Below are 24,408 nucleotides of genomic sequence, written 5' to 3' on the forward strand. Positions count from 1 at the left end.
CAACCTGCCTATGCTCCGCTACTATTATAATGTCAATGAGTGAAAACAAAAGGCAACATTAGGTATTCTTAATCCCTTAAAGCTGTTTCATATAATTTAATAAATAAAATGCTCCTTTCTCTGCTCCACTCTCTTACCCCCCACCCACCACTGGGAAATGACTCATGCATATTTCAGCAGTGTGTCTGCCCATTCTGAGTGGAGCTTATCGTAGCTGCATGTAGACACCAAATCAAGCCTCTTTTCCTTCTCCTCTGTCTCTCTCTCATTCAGCCCTCCGACACCCTGTTCTTCATCACTATTCAGAATTTCAGAACATGGAGAGAAAGACGGAGAATAGAGACACATCTTTGCCTCATGAAAACAACCTCTCAACATCTTTTTCACTTGCCGCTTGCTGTTGGCATTCTCAAACACGCGCAATTATTAACTTCCACTGGAGGAAATAGTTTGCAGAGTCAAAGTCCTTGAAAGATGCTGTATAGATCAATTGCTGTTCAATATGCACAAATATAATGAGTAGACCCTTTGAGCGTGAATGTGTTTTCTAACTCTGAGGATATTCCCACATTCAGTCAAGTCATTAACAAACATAACAACAGCCCTGCTTGCATGGTTTCCCCTTGCGGGCCACTTGAAACAGATCTATTTACTTTCCAAGCTAAGCAGGTATAAAATAATCAAAAGGTCACCTTGCACTGAAGGCTGAGCATGACCAAGACATATGATCATGTTTACAGTGTGTAAGCATCTGTTTACAGCTTTCCAGTGTGCTGGAGATGGCCAGGATGTGGACCTACAGGGAAAAGCATTCTACTGAGGGGGGAGAAATCACTTAACTGATTGAAGCCTCCGCCTTTCCCTGTAATTTTCACTTTAATTAAAACTATTCCCAGGTAACTCTGATAATCACACATAAGTGCACCCATAGCAGGGAAATTCCAGCGTTGCTAATGAACTCTTACTACCACACCGACGGCTAAATCTTTCCGATAACTTTTACCATAACCAGTTTCAAATGCAAAGATGAGCAAAAGAAGGCAAGGAGAGGGGAAGATGCAGCATTAGTCTATATGGGTCGATTAATATTATAAATCTCCTTTGCTGTGATGTGTTGTAAAGAAGAGGAGGAGTGCTGTAAACTTTTATGTTTTAACCTGCTCTCAGGAAATATCATGTACTTCAAGCTTGGCTTTAGTAGGAAAACAACTCTACCTAAGAGGTTTGAGTTTTTACTGCAGAACGGGAGTATTTCATATAAATAAAAACTGGATACAGTGTTTTTTTGGATCTGTGTGTGGAACAGAAGTTTTCAAACTTTGCAGTCAAAAATCTCACTTCTTTTCTGAGTCATAATTCTCTCAAGTATGAACACAAAGATTTATAGAATAGAGTTTATGAATAAACGTTCATAAATCTTCTTTGAAATCATAAAAAAGCTGCTCCTTAGAACTCCAGACCTTGCCTGGGTATCATCACGTTTAAAAAATGTTATCAAATTCTGATTTTTCAAATGAATCCAGTGACAGTCGACTGAACATTTAGGGGTACAGTGCAAACAGGAACAGCTTATGACAGATTCTGCATACTTTAACTAGTGATAACTGCCAAAATGTAAAAGAAATAAAAGCTAAGAATAAAGAGGTTGCAGGTCATAGTAACATTAAACTTTCTGCTAAATCCCTCAAGGTCTCCAAACTATGGGAACTGTTCCAACTTCCTAGTTTCAAGAATAGCCCAGAATGGCTCATCAACATGATTCTTATGCTCCTCTGTCCATTCATGTACAAGTATTAGCCCACTGGCATAAATCTATCATCATACAGACAAAAAGGTTACCAATATAAGAATAAGTTGTACAGTTGCCTCACTTTTGTATGAGACGGTGGCCCATAGTGTCAGACTTAGAAGGCCTGTAGTGTGGAGCATTGTTTCCCTTCTCTTCACTTTGGCACAGAAAACTACTTTCCATCCTTTATTTGGCTTGTAAACCCATAAGATATGACAGCGAGTAGGCAGCTATAGGACTGTAGTGTCTTGCTGAAGGACACTTCAAAATTGCTGTTGGTGGGATTATGCAAAATGCCACAGTGTCCTATGTAGCAATGCTAGCAGACACCTGCTGTGGTTAACCTATTTCTTCAACAAAACCACTCACCTTCCTCTCTTTACAAGAGTTGTTTACTGGCTTTTGATAAAAACTCATCCATAAATATGCAACTAAATTTCCACTTCACCTTCAGTTTCATATCATAACCAGCTATATTCTGGTAAACTCATCATCAGGTAATCATGTAGGAGCAGTTACTGCATATGAAATTATTTTAAGATGTGCATTGGGAAGGACTCACAGACAGCAGCTTATATCCGGAACTAGAACCGGTGTGCGACTCTGATAGGCAGCTACATGGTGTACTGCTGTATCAGCCTGATACCAGGCTGTGTCTAATATGGTGGGGATTGACTTCTCCTTGCTGGCTCCCAGGTAGTGAGGAGGATTTAAGCTATTTTACCTCCCCAGATCTTCACACCTTCCCTCAGGCCCTCTCACCTCGATGCCTTAAATATTAATGGTAAAACGGAGGATAGTGGATGAGTGAGGAGGGGAGAGGGCTGACAGCTTAATCATGGAGGCAGCAGCCTCTCTCTCTCCTCTTCCTTAACGCTGTGGGCGGCTGTCACCACGACCTACATGATGTAATCACCTCCATAACCCTGATATGGGCCACCAAGGGCCTTGCAGGGAGAGATAGAGAGACAGAGAAGGGGCGGCGGGGACCTTAGGGATCTTCCAGCAGAGGATCATTTAAAGTCAAAACCCACAGAGAGTAAGTGTGGAGTTGTAAGGATAGTGGAGAATGGCAGAGACTAGGGCTTAAAGTATTTGGGGAAATTAACGTATATGGGAAAATAATCAAATTGTGGTTTTTACACCAATATTGCAATTGCTATGTGATATTTCCTTATATTTTGTATTATTCACTATACACAAGCAGTAAATCATCCAACCAACACAACACTCTGTACAGTGTTATGATGAAATGATGCAAAAACCAATGACACTAGAATGTTACTGTACATCATTTCAAGCTATGTATTATATAATCATCATGACTTAACTTTTTAATGAAATCTGAAAAAGAACAAGAACACTAGTGTGTAGAAATTAGGAAAAAAAAAAATCTTATCTGACTCGGGCTCTGTCACTCTAAACTTACGTAGATAACTTAAAGCCCAATGGCAACATTTCAACATTTTGATTTAACTTAAAAGTAAATCTCAACAACCCCTGCTCCCCTAAGATACCAGATGCCCAGTGTGGACATTAATTTATATATTATGAATCTAATTGAACGCCAGACATTAAAAGGAATGTAACAAGTCACACAAATTAAAGTGCACATGGACTATGGCTCTAACTGGCCAATACTGAGATCACTCAACAAGTGGGTTGAGGGGCATCATATATTTTGATTTGGACTTTTTTGTGATGTTGTCTTGTTCCTCTTTATTTCTGTTAGTCAGGTTTTTGTCCATGCGCTCGTCATACACGGCTTCGTATGGCTTTTTTAAATGCTACACATGTAGTGTTACCTCATGTTTCAGCTACGATAACAAGGCACGTTCTGCGCAAAACCTGACCTGACTCTGCTCTCTTCTTAAACCCAAAACATGTCCAGATAACCAGCACACTGTTCCTCTTTGACACTGAAGTCACCTGTTGCTCTTCGATGCTTGGCTCTGGAGGCCTCTGACCACTCAGTAGTACTGCCTGCATCAAAGCATGTGTGTGGCATTGTACAAGTTTTCTTCATCTACTCTCACTCACATGCGTCCCGTGGAGCGTATGACAGCCTGGATACGTGAGGTGCATGGGGCCAGGTGTTTCTGACCCTCTGGTTGATTAGATTGTGCCGTGTTAAGCAAAGCAAACAATGTCGCTTTGAATTCAATTCATTGTTCAGCCCTAGATGAGACACTGCATAACTCAAAAAAGTGACTCCACTACTTTTCTTTAGTTATCACATTACTGTGAGATATCATAGATGATGTTCTCAATGATCAATGATCCAAGTATTCAACACTTTGAACCCTCTTCGAACTCCACAGGTTTATGACACAGTCACTTCATGTGAAAGCAGTTCACTTATATTTCACTTATATTCATTGTTCTATTTTGGATATACATATATGTTCAGAGTTTTGGCACCACAGAACCAATGAAGCTTTTGGTGATGGTGATGGTGAAGGTGAAGGCTAGCATGATGTTGCCATGTGATGGTATTTTATTTTAGGCTCCATGTCGAAGTGTCACACTGAACCCCAACTTGCTCCTGAATCATGGCTTCAGTGTGTGAATGCCAATCCAAATTACATTCCTCCTGAATGAATGATGTGTGAATGGGTGAATGAGGATGTCATGTAAAGCGCTTTGAGTAGTTGAAATAACAAGAAAGGTGCTTTACAAATACAGACCATTTACCATTTACCATTTACATTCGGGAGAATCTGCATCACTGACTGTCATGGTGCATAAGCAATTTCTGTTTGATCTGTAAGTATGACCCTACAGATAGCAATCAACTTGATTACTTAGAATATGGAAAAAAATACAGACATCTCAGACTTCTGCTTGAATGCTATTGGTTAATTACTTATTTTTCAATTACCTATTTTTTTAGTAATGTAAAGAAGACAAACGTACTGTCATGAGAGATCACAAAAGGTATACAGATCAAAATTACAGCCACAAGCAGTTACCTTAAGTCAGGGGTGTCAAACTCAATCAAAGAAAGGGCCAAAATTTAAAACACGGTCTAAGTCAACATTTAGTGAAGACTCTAATAGTGACTCCTTCATTATAGTATATAATATAATATAATAATTTGTATATATATATATATATTATCCAGAAATATGAATTTAAACAGCCAAACTTCAACAACTTTTCCTCAATAAAATAAATAGAATTTTAAATAATTTTTTTCTTTTTTGTACTATCCTGATGTTTTGTCTCATAGTGTCGTCTTATATTTATATTCTTTAATTATAGCCACATCAGCTCCACAAACAAGACACACAGGTTTACCTCCGATATCGACAAACAGGTAAAATTCTGTCCCCCACCTGCTTTGAAAGTCTCTGTTTTCAAACTCCACTTTTCGCTTAGCCATTTATTTTGGGGGGGCTAACTTAATGGCGCGCTTCCACTAGTACCTACTCAGCTCTACTCGGCGTAGGTACGGAGTAGGTACTAGTGGAAACGCGCCATAAGTGTCGCTATAACAGCGCTGAGCGAGGCATTGATCCGCTGATCGGTGTGTCATTATACCTGAGGGAGGAGGGGCCTTGAGTTTGACATATGTGCCTTAAGTGAAGCACCTTATACTTTACATTTTAAAAGACACCAAATAAAAGACTGTGGAAGCCCCTGGCGTTTTCCTGACAATAACCCCTTACACCCAGTACATTCTGGGGAAAAGGGGAATTAAGCATAGCCAAGCAGGGACTGACCACAGTCCAAATGGCATTGACACAGTAGTATAACCTCTGCCTCTATCCTGTAATTAGTCTCCACGTTGAATTGGGCTGTACAGTAGTTAAAAGACATGGAGACAAAGATGGGAAGCTGGTCGTGAACAAGGGATGGAAGTCAACTGATTCTGTCTTTGTTGCTCACTTTATATAACAAGACGACATTTTCAATCCTTCAGATGTTCTGACAGCACAGAGAGGCAAAGGTTTTGATGCAACATGAAGGTTTAGATCTGAGGATATTACGGTTCCTTGTCAGCACATCTGTGTTTTATTACTCCGTTACTTTCAGCTTTGCACTAGCTGAAGTTTTGATTTTCAGCTGGACAAGATACCGCTGAGGAGCTGGAGGCACTTGCTGCCAGAACAAAATAGAAATGTACAAAAATACAGAATAAGGTACAGTACATGCAGTCATTGCTGCTCTAGTAACTGAGAGGCAACTGGGGGTTAAAAAGGAGAGTTGAACACCAAGTTTTTGCTGTATGAATGTTTTTTAACTCAACTCTTCCATGCTCCGCTGAAGAACTGGAGAGATGAGTCGAAAGAGAAACAAACAGTACAGGAATTGATGGGGCAAGATTGAACAGCAGCATGATAGCTTCCTTAGAGACCTGGCTCATTATCTGTCCCCAAATTACAGTATTTCCCATGTGGACAGAGGGGTCTGAACAAAAACTAGGATGCAAATTTGAAACATGTCGCTGTTACCAGTTCTGACCTGTTAAAAATCAATATAATTGATCTCATTGATTCAGCACTGGCCATGCATTTTGACCAGGACACACTGGACAGTAAGATCGAAGGCAAAAATCTGGAGCAGAGTTGCCCTCCTTACCCCGTTTATCGGATATGTCTTCCATCCAAGCTCTCCAAGCACAGACGTCGTATCAAGCAGCACGACTGAAATGGGAAAGAGACGGGAAAATACACCCATTAGCAATCTGTCGACACACAAGAAGTCCTATTTTCACACTGGAAATTGAAATATCAGTCATAAACGTGTTCATTTAGACATTTTGTATATTAACAGAAATGAGTTTCTCAGATGAATATTTATGAGCGTGGCTGCGTATACAATGGGAGCAACATTTTTGCCACTTGCGATACAATTTGACGACTGATGGATTGCAGTCAGATTACTGTCAACAGTCCATTCCCCTCCAGACCATCCCTTTCTCTCATGCACGGCTTTACTTCAGTCTCACTCACCCCAGTATGCTCTGCTTCTGCCTATGACTGTGACACTGTTCACAAGAAAATAATATAATCTGTCCTCAAGCCTTCATATTCCTTCATATATATGTGTTTCACTGTGCAAAATATTGATCAATATCATGTTATGGTTTTTATGTAGGTAAATTATAGCTTTGGTATTGTGTTTCCCCAGAGTTTCATACAAGGATATTAATCTCGCGACAGCACAATAATATCAGTCAGTTGACTCTAACCTTCCAGGTAGTGTTAGGAAACAAAGCAGTTTTACCCTAGAAAATATTGCCATTCTTGACAATGTTTTGTCTTGCTCTCAAGGACAGTAGATTTAATAATTCAGGAGGAAAGCGCCTCTCCCAGCAACGAGTGATTTACAGTGGAAGGGATCAGATATGGCTTCCTGAATTTACCATGCCTGTGATGCCATCATAACACCACAAAATTAAAAAAAAAAAAAAAAAAATGTGCCTACACTTGTGACAACATTAGGGAATAGACAGTAGACACAGATCCTGTTGCATTTCCAAAATACATAAATATTACATGGAGCCCATCCAGTCACCTTGTCAAGTGTGCCGAATGCACGGTATGTGTGACAATACGGTTAAGTTCTAATTATGTGTGGATGCACTGCATCATGAAGTAGATATCAGAAAACATTTGGTATTCACAGGAAGAGTGATAGCTGGCAGAAAAACAACACCAGACCCAAGAGGCTTGTTTAAAGCCAATCATTTCTTGCACATGCTATGAGTCATCATTGTTGAATGTCATCATCACTTGCCAAAAATTTCATCTTTCCACTCGTCCTTGGGCAGCCATTGACTTAGATCTTAAATGTTAAGCTGTGAATCACACATGCTTATTACTGACACAGATTTCTGACAAACCATAGTGTATTCTTCTGCTTGGATAATGACTGAATTTTTTAAGTGCCAGTCAGTCATGAATGTCCACTTAGAGCTCTGTAAGTGGTCCTTGGGGGGGCTCATTATGCCAACACAAATCTCTATCAGTGACAATATTTCCTGAATAAATCTCCATTAACATAATTGCTGTGGGATAGTTAGTTATTACAACTGAATGTACATCAAAGGAGCTATTAGTTTCAATGATGTTATACTATTATTTCAGAATTATAATGTCAACTCAAAAGAAAAGAGATATTTATATCTATGAATGTACTCTGACAAGATCAAGACAGGCAGAAAACAAGAAGGGACGTTTTTGAATCTGTCTGTTCCACAGTTATGAGCCAGTAGACCTCTGATGGAGCCTGGTTGACAGAGACTGTCCAAGCATCTGCTCACTGAGATTTTCCATTGTGTGTTCATGTACTTTAAGTTTCTGTCACACACAACTAAATGCACCTCTACTTCCACTCACCTCCCAGAGAGCTGGTGCAGGACACACTGCACTGACACAATGTAACACCTGTTGTGGATCGAGCCAAACTGGTGTATCACAACAACCAATAGCTAAGAATCCAGAGAGCGAAGATGCAGAACCCCCGTTGTCACAGTCACAAAGACGGCAAAAATTACAGGTTGATGTTTGCAGCACCGGTATGATTGTACAGGAGGCAGATGTGTACAAAAATAGGAGGAGGGAAGAGGAAAGAAAATTCCTCCTTATTCTGTGACTTTGTGTCTCTGTATCGGTGAGGTTCTTTGTAACAAATATGGTATTTTCTGATGCAATAACTTCTGAGCGATATAAAAAATATCCTTCAAAATGGGTCATAAATGTGATATAACCTGTTCATATAGTATGTACTGACATAGCATATAGATACTGAACAGCAACTGCTAAATCTAATGAATTACAAGAGCAATTGTAGATTAAAAATAAAGTCCTGCCTAAAAGCAGCGTTATTGTACTTTTTTGCCACTGGGTACAAATATGTCATCACCTTTTAAATTAATTTGACAGACTTGTTAGCATACAGTTGCCTATTCAAACATTCAACTACCCACAGTGTTTCTGTATTTCTGGCCACCCACTGAATGTATTCATTCTCCTTGAAGCGCTGTTTTTTGGTCTTCACCAATTGGCTCTTAGCTGCTAAATGCTCCACTTAGTTCAACAGTTAGTCACTAACTATATCCGCTGTCTGGTGCTGGGTTGTCTGAATCAGCACTGTAAATACAGATGTATATTTTCACTCAACACAAATGAATCTTTATTTTTTAAACCTTTTCAAATGTTTTAATATGGTAGGTAAAAGCTAACCCTAACTCTGTTAATGGAGTGGGAACTCCTGGTGGGCCAGATAATGTATTTTAAAACATAATGACCATATGTGCTTCCTGCAACCTGAATTGCAAGTGAGGCTTTTAAAGAGAAAGGAAATTTGTTTTCCCTTAAATTAAGATTAGGTTTGAAATATCATTGGTAAAAATCCATGTACTTTAAGATCATGTAAGATCACATTAGCAAAAACAGAGGATACAGAGAAGGAGACAGACATACTTTGCAGCAGGAGTAAAAGAGTAGAGTCCGATCACATGCAGTACTTGACAGTTTAATTATTATTCTAGCTATAGCTAGACCAACGAGTCTTTTGATCAACACCATTATTTTTTAATGGAGGTTTCTGACCATTGTCATTGTTATATTGTTGGCTGTTATTGGTGACTATTATATTGATAGTGGCTGTAAATCTATGGGGTTTCAAGATGGATTACCAAAGAACTTTATTAGTTTTAAGGTCAACTTCTAAAATGACATTCAGACAATTTCAAACACAAAAGCACTGAATGCTACAGAGGGGACCTTGAATGATTCAATTATCTGGTGACCATTGAAACTTTCTGTGCTGCACTAACCCCATTGGTAGGACCAACAGAAAACATTTTCCTTTTCCATTTATTGTTGAGAAAGTTTGAGTTTCAATAGATGGTGCTCTTCTCTTTGTCTTCATATTTTGTCTTCACACCAGGAATGTTTTGGAACAGCAAGTGCAAGCATTTAATGAGTCTTGTTGTGTTATGTCAATTTATGAAAAACTATAGAGAAAAGGGCATTGATTTATATGAAAATGTAGCAGATTATTCTATTGATTGACCATCCTGTACCACACAGCAAGGGAGGGCTTCATGCTGATCCTTTGAGACTCATCTTCCAATCCTGCCCTCTCTGCTCCGCTAGCTTAGTTTAATATTTCCTCCATGTTGGCTGGTTTTGGATCAGTTCCAGTGTCTCTGTGGGACTTTTTCTGTGCATCAGTGCCTGGTTTGTGCCATGTTAGTGCCAGGGCCAGGCTGGAAGACTAGCTGGCAATGCCAGTGCTGTTAATGGACATCATTAGACTACTGTGTGCAGGTAAGCAGCACAGTCCCTGGAGGACGGCCTAATTACTGAGAGTTGGTCTTGTCGCTCACTGCGGTGAGCAGTTTCACACTTCACTTTGTCATAAAAAAAGAACAGCTGACGTACATTAGCAGGCAGTATGAGGGAGTATCCAACAGAGAGCATTGCAATGTTGGGTCTAAACCTCGTGTTTCTAAAAGACCAAGCAGCTTTTGTGTGCTGACACTGTGGCTGACACTTTTTTTTTCCCATTTCCCCAGTTCCATTTATTATTAGTGGTTATCATAACAACAAAGAAATTAATAAAATAAAATAAAAATAAAATTAATTGCCATGTTTAATTTTTGTTTAAGTAAACAAAACTGTTTTTGAAGTGTGAACCAGTTATTTGCCCCCACAAACCAACACAAGAAAATAAAATAAGAAAAAATAAAGAAATTAAAGAAAAACATCAAAAAAAACCCAACAAACTAGATTTCACTTAGAGCTGGGTGATAGATTGATTTTATCATTTAATTTGAATTCAAGGTTTGGAACTGAAATTGATTTTCACTTGAACTTTGGTAATTACCATCAATTCCCTGAGCTCCCATAGTTCACAGTAATGTGACATTTGCTCTCTAGAGATTTGCATGCCAGGTTGGTAAAATATCAACATGGCAGCATGCACTGATAAAAGTGAGGAGTTCCCAAAAAGGTACTTTCTCCTCAGTCGCTGGGAAGGTGTTCGGTTTTTCAGTGTCCGACCGCGAGCAAACAAACCGCTATCCGCTGTGAAGTTTGTTTGATGTCTACGACGACTAAAAGCAGCAGCAGGACTCGTTTATTTCAGCATCCAGCAACAGAAACATGCTGCTGAGTGGGAGAAGTGTGTGCCGCTGTGAGTCGCATGAGACAGTGGCAGCTCTCACACAGGTAACATTGGCAGAGTAATTCTTTTTCGCATCAAAATAACTAAAATCTGAAATTTAATGTAATGTAAAAAAAAAAAAGAAAAAAGGAAGAACTTGATTGAGCTGAAATAGTGACAGTGACGCAGGTGTGATCTAATGACAACGGCAGTGTCAGGAAGCATCCCCAACCAAAAATATTACTGCTTTTGCATGGTAGTACTTCGTGGCTCAGTTGGTTGTAACGAAAAGTAAAACTAAACCAAATCTAAAACAAAAACATTCCAAAGTCTACAAGCTACCAAATACAAAGTGCAGTGACTTGTTAGGTAGACATGGCATATTTGCATGTGTGTGCACTTTCACTCGTGTTTATGTATTCTGGTTCTGGTAAATGTACTGAGCAAAATATCTGCTACTGTACAGTAAAACTGCCTGCATGTACACATCCGTCCATCCTCTCCCTCCCTTTCTCTCCATAGAGTTATCTTTCAGTGAGGCACCCACAGCCCCTGCCTGGAGCTGAGGGTCCTTCGGGATTTCCACTGGTTAGATATAAATAGAACATGAGCTGGCCGGCTCATAAATATATGGAGCTCCAGTAGAATGATGACATCTCCTGTCTGGCCTACAACCCTTGCAGGCCACACAAACATCTCAAAATAACTACAGCCCTAACAACAGACCCAAAACCAGTCTCATCCAGTGTTGCTTCATGTAAATTAGACTTGGGAACAGTTTGACTATTCAGACGGTGATACTAGCTGTCTACAGGTACAGGCTGTGTACATCACTGGCACAGAAAACTACAAAAAGGTCCTTCTTCTAGTTTGTTTGTTTTTTTGGCTGAAATAATAAGTCTACATAGGATGGTCTGATTTATTGGCATAGAAAAAGTGGAATAAATTAAACAAGTCTGGATGATGAGGCGATTTTTGAATATGGTGTGACAATAAATCTTTCTACCCAAGTTGCAACACACTGCTTTCTGTTGAAAGATTAATGAAATATTATTTGTATGCATCGGGAGACGGTTAGAAAGCCTTACACCCAAACAAAACCAATTCAATTTCCAAACTCCCTACATAGCCCTTCTGGCAAACAGCAAGTCAAACAGCAGCATTTAATGAACAAAGAACTAGCGAAAAGTGATTTTGGCGACTATTTCGGTAAGGATTCCACATTGTCATTTATGGGTGTAAACAAGGTGCTGAGCTCTCAACAGATGAGGGGGTGATATGCTGTGAAATGGAAATCTATCCATAGCAGAGGCATCCCGACAGATATAACAAGATTTTCAACACGTCTCCACACTCTGCTAAGATCAGACGTTCGAACGGCATAAAAAATGGCAGCAAAGCAAATCGTCAAATGTTGTTGATTAGATCTGATATAGGCTGTAAGTGTTTTTAAACGAGAGATTAGTGAAGGGAATTTTTGCCAATAATATGTGATTTAGCCATTCAACGCCGGGTCAAGTACTGTCACCGGTGTTTTCAATTAGATTTCAAAGACATCACCAATTACTTAGACGTGCTCACGGAGGGCAACAAAAGGGTTTTGGAATTATCTCATTATCTTTACTCAAGGGCCTATATTTCACACTATTCCTGTATTACCACTGACCATTTTTCAAAACATGCTAAACGCTTGTATTGCAATTTCCTACTATGTCGGATGCAGCTGTTTTCATGAGTACACGCCTACACATTTATTTGGCTTAAGTAGACCTGATGCAGAAGTTGGGTGGAGCTATGCTGAGAGTTGCATGAGGTCGCTAAACACCAATCAACCAATAAGGATGATAAAAGGATAAAATCAGCATCAGCGCTTATAAGAAGATTGGTAACAATCAAGCTCAGCCTATGCATGTCTACATGGTCATGGTTTTGTGAGGGTGAACCCAGAGTGTGTAGGGCCCTTTCAGACCTCAAAGTGGTATTCATTCGTAATACACTGTCCACACAAATTGTAGCCAACTGGCTAAGACATACAGCACTACCAGCAATGTCCATTTAATCCCAAAGCTAATTTGTATAAATTACATTTCAAAACAAAACAGCATTCACTGAGGCAGATTTGCTCGACCACCTCATGAATTTGATATTTATTTTCCTCAGGTGTAAAGTATGAAGTTGGTCTTGTTCACCAGGTGGCCATAAAGCTCACTAGTGCAACTCAACAGTCATTGTTGTAATGCAGGAGGAAGTCAAGCCCTGCCAAAATGAACAGCCTCCAACCTGGATTCATCTCAGTCTCTCTACTTGGCATCATGCCTTTCACTTGTACTTTACTTGATAACTCTTGCATCAATTAAACTACATTTTACAGACCTAACATAGCTTACTAGTACATATTAACTGTGTACACAGTTGAGAAATCTGAGGAAAGTGTTAGAAATAAAATTGTTTCTGAAGCGGTGGATTCTGAATAAATCCAAATACATTCAAAATGAAACTGATTGTGAATTCACACACTGGCCTTGTGTAATAAGAATTCACATGCACGCATGGCGACAACACACAAACGCACCCCGTGGCCTGTGAGTCAAAGGTGCAGAGTTAACATTTTTGTGGCTGCCTTGGATCAGCTGATTGATTGATTTCTCTTGACAGCACACTGCTGGTGAATATCTCCCTCATCTACAGCAGTGATAGTGATCTTGGAGCTCTGTGGGTGGTGCCAGGGCGAACAAAGGCTTTAATCAGCCATCCGCATAAATCAGCGCAAAAAGTGGCATTATTTTGTTGATGATTAAAACAGCTAGATCTTTTTGAGTCTTGAAATCTGTAAACAGCCTTAGCGACAGTTCTCTACCATGTATTGTTGTCTGGCTTTAAACTCTCAAAGACCCAGCAGTAAAATGCATTTTACCAACAAATGTAACATTCACATGTGGTGCTTTCATTTGACTCATCCATCGTCAAGGATGGACTGCTTTCTTGATTTTTCATGCCTGAATCTCTTTGTTAGGAAAAAACAATCTGAACACTGTCAGAAGTGTAGAACAAAGACATAATCGTGGATATGAGCAGTCTTCTACTCAGGAAAATTTTTACAAGGGCTCAAGAAATCCGATTCTTGAATGTTCATTATATTAAACATAGCTGCTGTCGACTTCACGAGGAAGGAAACAGAAAAGATGAATAAAAGTAAAGATTATGAGAAAGAGATCTATTGATGGGGAAAACAGGCTTTTTCAAAGTTGGCAGTGAGTGAGGAGAGCTTTGTTATAACTGTCTGCAATCCCAGATGGGTTGGTGAGAGGGATTGTCTGATTTGTTGCTGTGAGAGGAGACACACAAGCAAGAAGCAAAAGGTGATTGGTTTTTATTGTTTCCCTAACAGCTGACATCTCGGCCAATTTTGCTTGTGAAATCCCCAATCCATGGAGCTCTGTTTGTCTGCGTTCAGAAGCATCAGCCTCCACTAAAACACCTCTGTGTAATGATGTTGGGTTTTGTCCACAGCCTACCTATAAAACACAGCATACACTGTAGCTGAGCAGGAAAAATAATGTACTTCCAAGTTTTCATGGTCATGGGATGGCTGGATCTCAATGTGCTTTCATGCCCCTGCACAATTTAGAGTCTCCTCAGGAGTCCGATATTAATTTGGCAAGTTTTAAAGTAACAGATTAAAAAACTAGCATGATGTGGCAAGATGAGAAACATTTATGGCCCAGCACCTAACAAAACACTTTTCTTTGTCATCTGAGTTATTAACAGTTTTTCCATTTTGAGCTGCACTGCTCCGTGGTAGACAATGACTGCAATTTTGCCACTTAGGTCCCAGACCAGTCAACATGAAAAAGACCAAAGTACAATAGAAAGCAGACATCAGTTCAATCATTCAATCTGTGGCAGAGAAAAACACAGAGTGAGGCTGTTATGTAGCAGCTGTCGAGGAGAACAGGGAGTAGCATCGCTCTTATTGAGCTGAGAGAACAATAAAATATAACCTGGGGGGCAGATCCCGCTGTGTCCCGCACAATCAATAAGACTATTTTAAACCTCACTGATGCTGCAGCTGTGTGTGTCCACGTGGAGCTATGGAGACACACACACACACACACACACACACACACGAAGCTGATCATATAAAAAGAAAGGTGCCTTGCTTCTGCAAGGGGAGCGTTGCCTTGTGTGTACGATGACAGACACTCTGTTTCACACTGTGCCAACACAGACACAGAGGCATGCAGCACAAAACAGATGTGCGGTTTCGTGCATTTCAGCGTACACGAGAAACAAAGTCCACACACAAGCATGTGCACATTTCTAAGTGCTCACTTCATAAGTTCATCCTTGGCAGCTCAGAACCTTTTACTCTCTGTGTCTAAAATGTGCTGCAACACCCAGTGAACAAAACAGACATGCAAGTCTGCACTGACACATTCCAACAGACGCACACACATTCTCACTCTGTCACCCACTTAATGATTCAATCTGTGGCTGATCCTCTGTCTCTCCTATGTTTGACTGTCAGTCTGTGTGTGTGTATGCGTGTTTGTGTGTGTAATGAAGAATGTGTGATTAAAGCAGCCTCAGGGCTGTCACTTCAGCAGATGATTTCCATAAAAACAGCATTTAATTTATTATCTGATTTGGTGTTTGGATAAAAAAACGGAGCTGAGGCAATCTGTTTTACTCCACTGAGAAAATAATTAACTTTTAAATCTGAATCGTGCATTTCTGTGCTTAATTTGATTGTTAAGAGTAATATATCAAGAGTAATTATCAGTTAACAATTTTTAGTAATATATGTGCTGCCATAGACATATATTGATCAACAGGAATGTGCAGCTATTTTAAAACAAAAGAGAAAGACAAAAAGTAATATATGACAATTAAGACTTCTCAATGTTTGAGCACACATGCATGAATGTCAGTAGTGAAGGATCCCTTCTCAGTGAGGATTTGGTGTTTTCACTTTGATTCAGCTATGGAGTCTTTTACTTTATCGGCTCTTACAGTAATAAGAGTGCGCAATATATCCTAAACAGTGTCCATAGCGAAAATGTTCAAAAATGAGGGAATACGTGGGAAAGCATTGCACTGAGCAGAGTAAATAAATTACAGCATGCAGGCTCAACAAATTCGGGTATTTTAGTACCAGATCATTAAACTCACCTTGGTTACAGTAGCTGAAGCGAGTGAGGGCAATTCCAAGAAAGAGTGAAGCGAGCGAAAATTTGTTTCCAAAACTCATGTCTGCTGCAACATCTATCACCGGCTCTGTCTGGGATACTTCAAGCCGAGAGGTAACGTGGTCAGAGAAAAGCGCGGCTGGATCCTCCACACGCACCGATCCGCTGGTCCTGGTCCTCACATTTGGTCCCAGATGGTGAAAACTGCCAGATGACGGATCAGGAGCAGATCCATCTCTTACCTGGAGGCAGCGGCGGCGGCGATGGCACGAAGAGATGTTGGATAAAGTCGCAAAAAGATGTAAAGTGAAATCAAATGTTCGGTCAAGGTGAGAAACACCAAGCTTCTAACAACTTTGAAGATTTCCCATGGACTTCCGATACTGCATTGTATCAAAGATGCTCTAAAATGTCCTGATCAGTGTGGCGCGTCTCCGTGGCGCACAGAATCGTGACAGACTTTAGAAATCCTGTTGTTGGCACGGGAAGGTGCCGCGGACTACCAGCTCCACTGTCTCCAGCCTGGTCCGCTGCAGCAGCGAGATGAGGACGGTGAGCGGAGAAATGATTGGGATGCAGCGGAGGAGAAACTGAAGCGACGGCTACAGTGGGAGACTGTGCGCATCTGTGCAGGATGCTCGGCACTAGAGGGGGTTAGCTGACAAGGCAATGGTCTGTGTGTGTGTGTGTGTGTGTGTGTGTGTGTGTGTGTTTTATCTCATTGGTTCAAGTGCAGGGCTTCCCAAATGTTTCCTCAAGGACCTGAAAACGTTAAAGTAGACCCGGTCACTGCGTAATATGATTTTGACCAGTTGTGGACCAGTTGAACCCCATCTGACAGAAAACTCTGCCTCTTATTGTGTGATGTAAAACGTCGGCTGTAGAGGATGAAGCTTATGATAAGCGTCTTGCACATGGGAAAATGTATTTAATAACTAAATTTAAACTTCACTGAACTTTGGAGTCAGTTTTTTTTAAAAGTGAATTGATGCATTAATTATTAAAATTTGACTCCGATATATAAAATTCAATGTGTCAAATACGCTTAATGCATTAAATGACAAATGTATTATGTGGCTCGACTGTAATACACCATACATTTTAGTTTTAATCAGTAAATCTGTGTGATAATTTTGCACAAAGTGTAAAAATTAATTAAAAAACACTCAATCATTTCCATCATTGGCAGCATGGAGACTTTTTGGAAGATCTCCAAATGTTGTTAATGCACAGCTGGAAGCCCTGCATACAAATAAACGATAAAACAGGAGTCTGCAGTCAATTTCAAATTCAGTGTAAACTGTCCAAGTCAAGACGTGTCATCAAATGGATTCTTAAAATCACGTCACAATGTGTGGATTTCCAGCTTAAAGACACTGATTTGATCACATTTACCTTGTAATCATTGGGCTAACCTAAATACATTTTCTTCAGGGGGGATTTTGTATTTGATCCATTGTGTCCCAGCAAGTATAATATTAGTGGCATCTGGAAATTGCAACAATTTGAGAACAATGCCAGTTCAGCTCGAGTCCTGACAAAAGTTATATTTCATGGAAAATAACTCTTCAGCCAACATCACTGCTGTTGATTAGCCACTTTATGTTTAGCATGTCTGTACAACAAACTTTGTCTCAAAGGAAGTGTAGCTTCATATCCTCCAATTTTCAGTGTAACAGTGAGCTGCTCTGCTTGCCAAGCCGGGCCAATGTCAGCCAAGATTAGGGAAGGTCTTCCTCTCATCTTCATGGACGTCTCATCGAGTGAGTAAGCAAACCCTCCCCTACCTGACCGGGTTAAACAAAGCAACGCTGGCTGCTGTGATGAGACCCAGTCAATCAGGACACAGGAACAGCTTCCTGTCAGCACAGAGGAGGTAAATACATCAACATCACAATCCGTCACCACCACTTAGCTCTCAGCCAATCACCAAACAATGCAGAGAAGCTGCGACTGACTACTGACTTTGTGCGGCTCGACGTGCAAACACATTGGAGGACGGAGAGTTGTAGAGTTAAATATATTGACCACAGTGGCCTGTTTGTGTCTACTGTAGCTGGAGGGATGCCGCACATTCTACAGAAATGGATCGAGCTATTAATATCACTGGACAGATGTATTGCAGATGTAGAGTAAGTAGATGGATAAATGTTGTGGTGCCTGTTGAGGTTATAGAAAATTTAGACTGATGGCAATAGTGTGTGTACTGTCGATTTGTCATTGTTGGGGACACAGAATTAAATATTCTAAGCACCGTCACACCTGCCGCTAGTTTATCCTTTTATGCCTCAACAGCAGTCTATTACACAGTGAGCAAATGTTTGCCTTTTTTCTTCAAATTTTTATTTTCACTATATTTTGTATGTTGTTATGATAGTATACGCATTAACTCCATCTTTTACTGCTATCTGGGCCAATCTGATTATTTTTTTTCCCCCAGTATGAATACATTATCTACAACTACTGCACTTCTCATGCAATTACTATTAATGCTACTACTACAAATGCAAAGTAGGACATATTACCGATGATTTAAATCTTCTCTCACCCCTGTAGTGGGCGATGACTGAGAATGATGATCAAAGAGGGCAAAGTGTTGAGAAGAGGTCCTCTACTGCCACCCCCCTGCAATGATTTGGTTTCCTTTGCTGTAATGTTGGTCAATGAGCTGTGACTGTAGTGTATAGGGGGCCTAACTGTGAGCTATGATTCCCCGTGTCCAGAGAGAACAAGCTCCATCCATCTGTACTCATCACAAGCAAAGAGCTGGAACCAGACCACATCAGCACAACTGACAGAGACAATGAGACTTTATAACGCTAATGGATTCACTAATGTCCTGCTCTCAATGAAGTGCCAGCCCGTACAGAACTGCCCCATACGTGGATTGAATCCAGACAGTTAAAAACTTTCACCCCAGATGCCTTTGGCGTTGTTGATAGGAATCCTGGTTTACTGGGGTCAATCTTTTTGTTTGGTAGTTTGTTTTTAGCTGTGATGGGTCTGGTCTTAAGGTCAGTACTTGCTTTCATGCGACTTTGATAATGCTTTGACTTTTCCTCTAGCACTACCAAGTTTATATTTTTGTTTTTTTTTTAGTGAAAGGACAACAGCTATTGGATGGATTACCATGAAATGTGGTACAGATATGCATGGTGCGCAGAGGATGAATCCCGCCGTCTTTGGTCCCTTTACTTTTCCATTAGTGAGGTTCAAGTTTCTGCTTTTAAGTAAAACATCTCAGCAATTATTGACATTTTATTTTATGTTTATATATATATATATATATAGGGAATAAACCAATGCCTCACACCACAGTGTTTATAGCTTTAGCTAATTTGCAATGCATGTCCCTAAATGTACCTTTTAAAACACATGATACAGACATTCATGTTGCCCTCAGGAGGAATTATAATAACTTTGGTGATCTCCAAACCTTTCATCAAGGCCAATTATCAAGTAGCAAAAAAAATGCTTTAACTCACGACCAAATGTCTGCAAAACTGATAACAGTCCAATTAGCCTCGGCTGTGCACATCAGCACGTTAGCACTGTCATTATGAACATTTTGGCATGGTGACGTTGGCTCAAAGCACCGCTGCTCTAAAGTATAAGCACACAGAGGTGCAAGCACGGCAGCAGACTCTTAATGTTGTTGTCTCCTTGATAACTAGAAAAATGTAGATGACAAAGCTTGCCGTTCTTGGTACAGTCTGTACAAGATGTGTTTTGAGAGAAGGGCTTGTGATTCTAACCTCTCCTGATTGTCTCAGTTCCTCCTCCACCTACACACAGCTGGATACAGCAAATTCAGACATGTTACTTGGGGCTGCTGATGTCAGGTAGCAGATGTAAATGAAAAAAAAAAAGCATGTTTGAGGTAGACGCTGACACAGCTGTTAGTACAAACAGGGCATAATCCTGTTCATACTTAAATATCAGGGCATAAAAGATAAAAGAAGTTTGCTTGAATTTTATCAAGTGTTAAATTTCAAAAAATTTCAATGTTCATTTCAAACAAGGCAGAGCTGTTAGCAATACAAAGAATTATGAAAATTCAGTGCTGCCCAGTCTCTAATGGAGAAAGCAATAATCAAATAATTTCATTGCTGTGAGGCAAATATGTGTTTTAACAGTGTCTGGGGTGTCTTTCTGTAACATTTGCAATGAAACCTGCATTACACCGAGCAGCGCTGCTCACACACCTATAAGAATTTAATTAATGTGTGTTTTAATAAATAGTCTTCTTCTTACGTACTGTGTTTGAAGGGGCACTAACAAGGATGAGATTCCCAGCAAGAATAACATTCTGGGGGAATCCATAAACATTTTTATAGTCTGACAGAAAAATTGTGAAGTTTGAAAATAGTGAATAACTCAGCTGAATAAGATTTTTCAAGCCCAATTAAGTCCAACTCTTGTTTGTCCAATTCAAGCCAGGTAAAGATACAGTAATTAAATTGACTGTGAAGCTGTGCTGTCTAAGAACTTATAGAGCAGTTAAACAGTGTTGTTATGTTGGCACAATAAAGATTGAGCCATGGATCTGTGTTAATTACTCACTGCTCGAGTGTAACAATTAAAGAAAAGACACGCTAAAGAATTGAGTTGATTTTGATTAGACGTGTGAATTTTAAACAAGTTATAGACCATTCACTCAGTAATAGCTTTGTCAAGTTTTTGCACATATTCTCCATGGTAAGGGACAAATTCTTGAGACTTGAAGGGTTTGTGTTGCAACAGCAAAATCATTTTCCTATTCTTGATTATTGCATTGGCCCTGAAGGAATACTCGGTTATCTATGTAAAGTTTCACTCTTTTGCCTGAAGCGATGATGACATTTTCAAATTGCACAACACAAAACGGTGACACTGGCAAAAACAATTGCTCAAAAGCAATCCATGATTACAGAGCTTCAAAATTGCCTGCAGCAATTTACAGTCTGCCTTGTCTTTCAATCTGTTTTTCAAAATCAAGCTCAGCTTTGGATTTACATGATGTGTTTGTATGGTGCTGCCTGGCCTGTAAACACAGACCCCTGAGGGTGAAGCACAGTGGAGAGCATTAACCACACATCTACAGGCATGGGTGCATACAATGTTGTGCACTGACTCCTTCAGGGACTTCTTCCATGCACAAGGTAAGGCTAAGGGTTAAGTTAAGGGTTTGATTTTCATTGACTCAAGGGCTTTTAGACAAAAAAGACAATCAGCTCTTTTGTCATTTGAGTAAAAATCAAGCATACCAGCTTCTCATAGGCAGAAACCTATCCTAGTTAAACATTAGCTGATTATTTGACCACAGCACTGACACATCAGCTTTTCAGTTGATATGGCGAACTTGTTGATAAACAGCTATATATAACATCATGATTTGAGAATTATTTGGAGTGATGTTTGAGGCCAACTGGCAATATTGACTCTTTTAGCTCCGTGATTGGTCTCTACCAGCTCCTGAGGAAAATATGTGGCTCTTTAGCTGCTAAGTTGTGTTAATGTTCACGAGTTAGTCCTTACCTTACTTCCACTGCTGTTTAGTGCTGTGCAGGTGGTGGTGCAACCAAAAATGATGCTATAAGAGCGGTGAGAGTGAACCAAAACAGTAAAAATCACAATTTGTAAAGTCAAGGGCAGCTACAGATTGAGGTGTTTCACATAGCCACATTGTTTTCATATTGTTACTTAATACATATCAATTAAAGTCACTTTTAATAAAGCAAAAAACGAACAAACAAATCAGACAACAATAACTGCAACCAAGCGCTCTATAATGACATATTCTTCTGCAACCGATCATTGCGAGAGCCGTGTTAAGCTCCAAAATGTCTCAAAATAGTTTTAAGAGAATTATGAGCTTTTTTGGGAACTTAAATGGGGGAGGCTGCATTACACAAACTCCAGAAGCGAAAGTGAAAGTTAGGGCCACCACCGTGCTGCTTTGAAGCTGCTTGTTTGAAATGTACTGTTGTTGCTGCAGTACGCAAACAGTGCCACACTAGACTCCCAATGACCACAACAGCATGATACCACCAACACAGTGTCAGGTATTCAACTGGTGTCTCAACACTGATGAGAATGAATTTTACTCTACTCAAAAATTCTATTCAATTCAATTTCTAATTCAAGCCAACATGACACATTGAATTGTTTGTGAGGAACGGAAGTTAGTGGCATGAATAACATTAACCTGGACTACTTCTATATGTTAGCAGCTTTTATCAAGGGGTGACAAACGACTGGACCCCCAAAATGTATCAAAATACACCCTCACCCTCTGGCACTGATGTGAAATTACTACTGTATGACAGCCCAATGTGCTAAATACTACCCTGTGCATGTTTTAATTGCCCCACTGTGCACAATGTGTATGTGAAAGCGAGCGATTGCCAACTTATGAGCTTATATCAGTGTGGAACAATGTGTATGTGTCTTAACATTTGTGGAGAAAAAAAAGGCCCTTCAAAAACTCATGCTGCAGTCTGTAGCTGGAGGGTTTCCAGGCAAATTGCATCTATAGCTTTAGCCAAGTCTATAAAACCTGCCAGCATCTCAGATATACATGATGGCCTTTGTGTTTCGCTTTTTTTTTTTTCTTAGTGAATCAGCCCCAATGGGATGCTAGTATATTTTGGAAAACACACAGAACGTGACATAAATTGGGTTTTCATACTCGATTCATCACACATACAGCTCAAACAGTATATTTACATTTTGATGTACTTTTAGGGCTGTCTAATTTGATAACACGCATACATTGTTCACTTTTATTAAAAAAAGTGTTAAACTTTTGAAATATCTTCATTTCAGTTTGTGAGTTTGTGGAAAGTGCATAACCACAACTCCTCATTTGAAACAGACAAATACTGGGTAGTCAGTAAGAAGTAATGAAAAGACTTGTAGAAACTCAATTAAATGGCATTAACAGAAAATCTGTGTAATGTCACAGTCTACAGCACATCATTTGACAAATGATGATGTGGCCCAATTGTAACATTCCTATCCTACATCCCTCTCAAGTTAGTGTGTTCATACTAATGGGTAAACATGCAGCCTAAACAAAATATGCGTCATGCATATTGAAATATCTCCTTGTGTATGCTATGCAGTCAAAAGTAAAGTATAGTTTCCTCTGGGTTCCGTCCTTGTTAGGACACTGGGTCCTCATAAACAACAGAAGTACAGGAGCACAAACTCTCCTACAGAACAATTTTTCCCAGAATGACTTGTGGTGTCTATCTTACTGCACACAGACATGCACGCTCTCATACACACTTGTGCTACACCTCTGAGGTTGCCCACCTCCCTGGCTGCCTAATGGCCCATAGGCTCTAATCTGGATGGCCACAGTGCTCAGGAGAATGAGCAGAGCAAATAGAGAGAGCAGCTCATCAGGCCTGAGAGCCGGTATGTCGGTAACCCCAGCTGTTAAAGAGACATCAGCCCATCGTTCAGAGATGAGAGAGGGAAACAGGACGCCTTCACAGGCCGGGGTAATTTCCAGGGACTGACAGTAGATAGTTCCTCATAAACCTTTCTTTCAGCCTAATGTCCCTTCAGCTATACAAGAGGCTTTGTTTCCCCCGTGTCTCCTGGTTTTCCTTATTATTGCTAGATGTATTACTGCTTTCTTTCCCCTCAGTGTAATATTTTGTGCAAAGTCAAATTACCACATATGTATGTATATGCAACCAATGAGAAAAAATAATTTGTTATGACTTTGTACATCAGTGAAAGACACTATATAATAATTAGTAAATGCATTTGTGCCTCTTTGCTCTCCACACTTTAGATAAAAGGGATGAGCTGAACAAACTCATGAGTGCACCATTGCACACTTACTTGCATAATCTCTCATAATTCCTGCACATTTTCTGTCATTAAATTAAGTTTTGAAAGGTGTCTGGAAATAAATCCCTCTCTGTTCTTCATTGTTTCTAAATGTAGTGTTCTCTAGTAGGAACGGAGTATAATTTGCTCACTCAGCAGAGTGCCATCAAGCCACTTGTCTTGCAGTGGATGCCTATTACACAGCAAAACAATGTATGATTCTGAACTAATCATGTTCACAGTATAAATAAAAAGGACTTCCAAATGGAAATGACGGCTGTGGCAACAATCATGTACTGTAACAAACATTATCATTCACTGTACCTTTTTAGGATAAGTGTCTCCTTTAATTTTCAGATGGGTTCTTAAACTATAGTCAGCAGTGATGCAAGGTGGCATTCAATGACTTGACAGTTCCTGAAACATGCCCCCACCCCATCTTCAGCCCCAAAATTTCCATTGGTAATTGACAGATGGATG

At 39.9% G+C, this 24,408-nt stretch overlaps 1 protein-coding gene across 1 annotated transcript in view; it reads right to left on the bottom strand.

Annotated features, from left to right (window-relative positions):
• The window catches only part of LOC139208718 (ephrin type-A receptor 6-like), a 150,374-nt gene extending 134,211 nt beyond the window's left edge, over positions 1 to 16,163 (bottom strand). Inside the window, exons 1-2 of the mRNA XM_070838448.1 lie at positions 16,085 to 16,163; positions 6,374 to 6,438 (exon numbers count right to left, since the gene is read on the bottom strand). Coding sequence (XP_070694549.1) covers positions 6,374 to 6,438; positions 16,085 to 16,163 — 144 coding nt within the window. The remainder of the gene's footprint in view (positions 1 to 6,373; positions 6,439 to 16,084) is intronic.
• Between the last annotated feature and the right edge of the window lie 8,245 nt (positions 16,164 to 24,408).

The sequence above is a fragment of the Pempheris klunzingeri genome, chromosome 10, assembly GCF_042242105.1.
Source record: "Pempheris klunzingeri isolate RE-2024b chromosome 10, fPemKlu1.hap1, whole genome shotgun sequence".
Lineage (NCBI taxonomy): Eukaryota > Metazoa > Chordata > Actinopteri > Acropomatiformes > Pempheridae > Pempheris > Pempheris klunzingeri.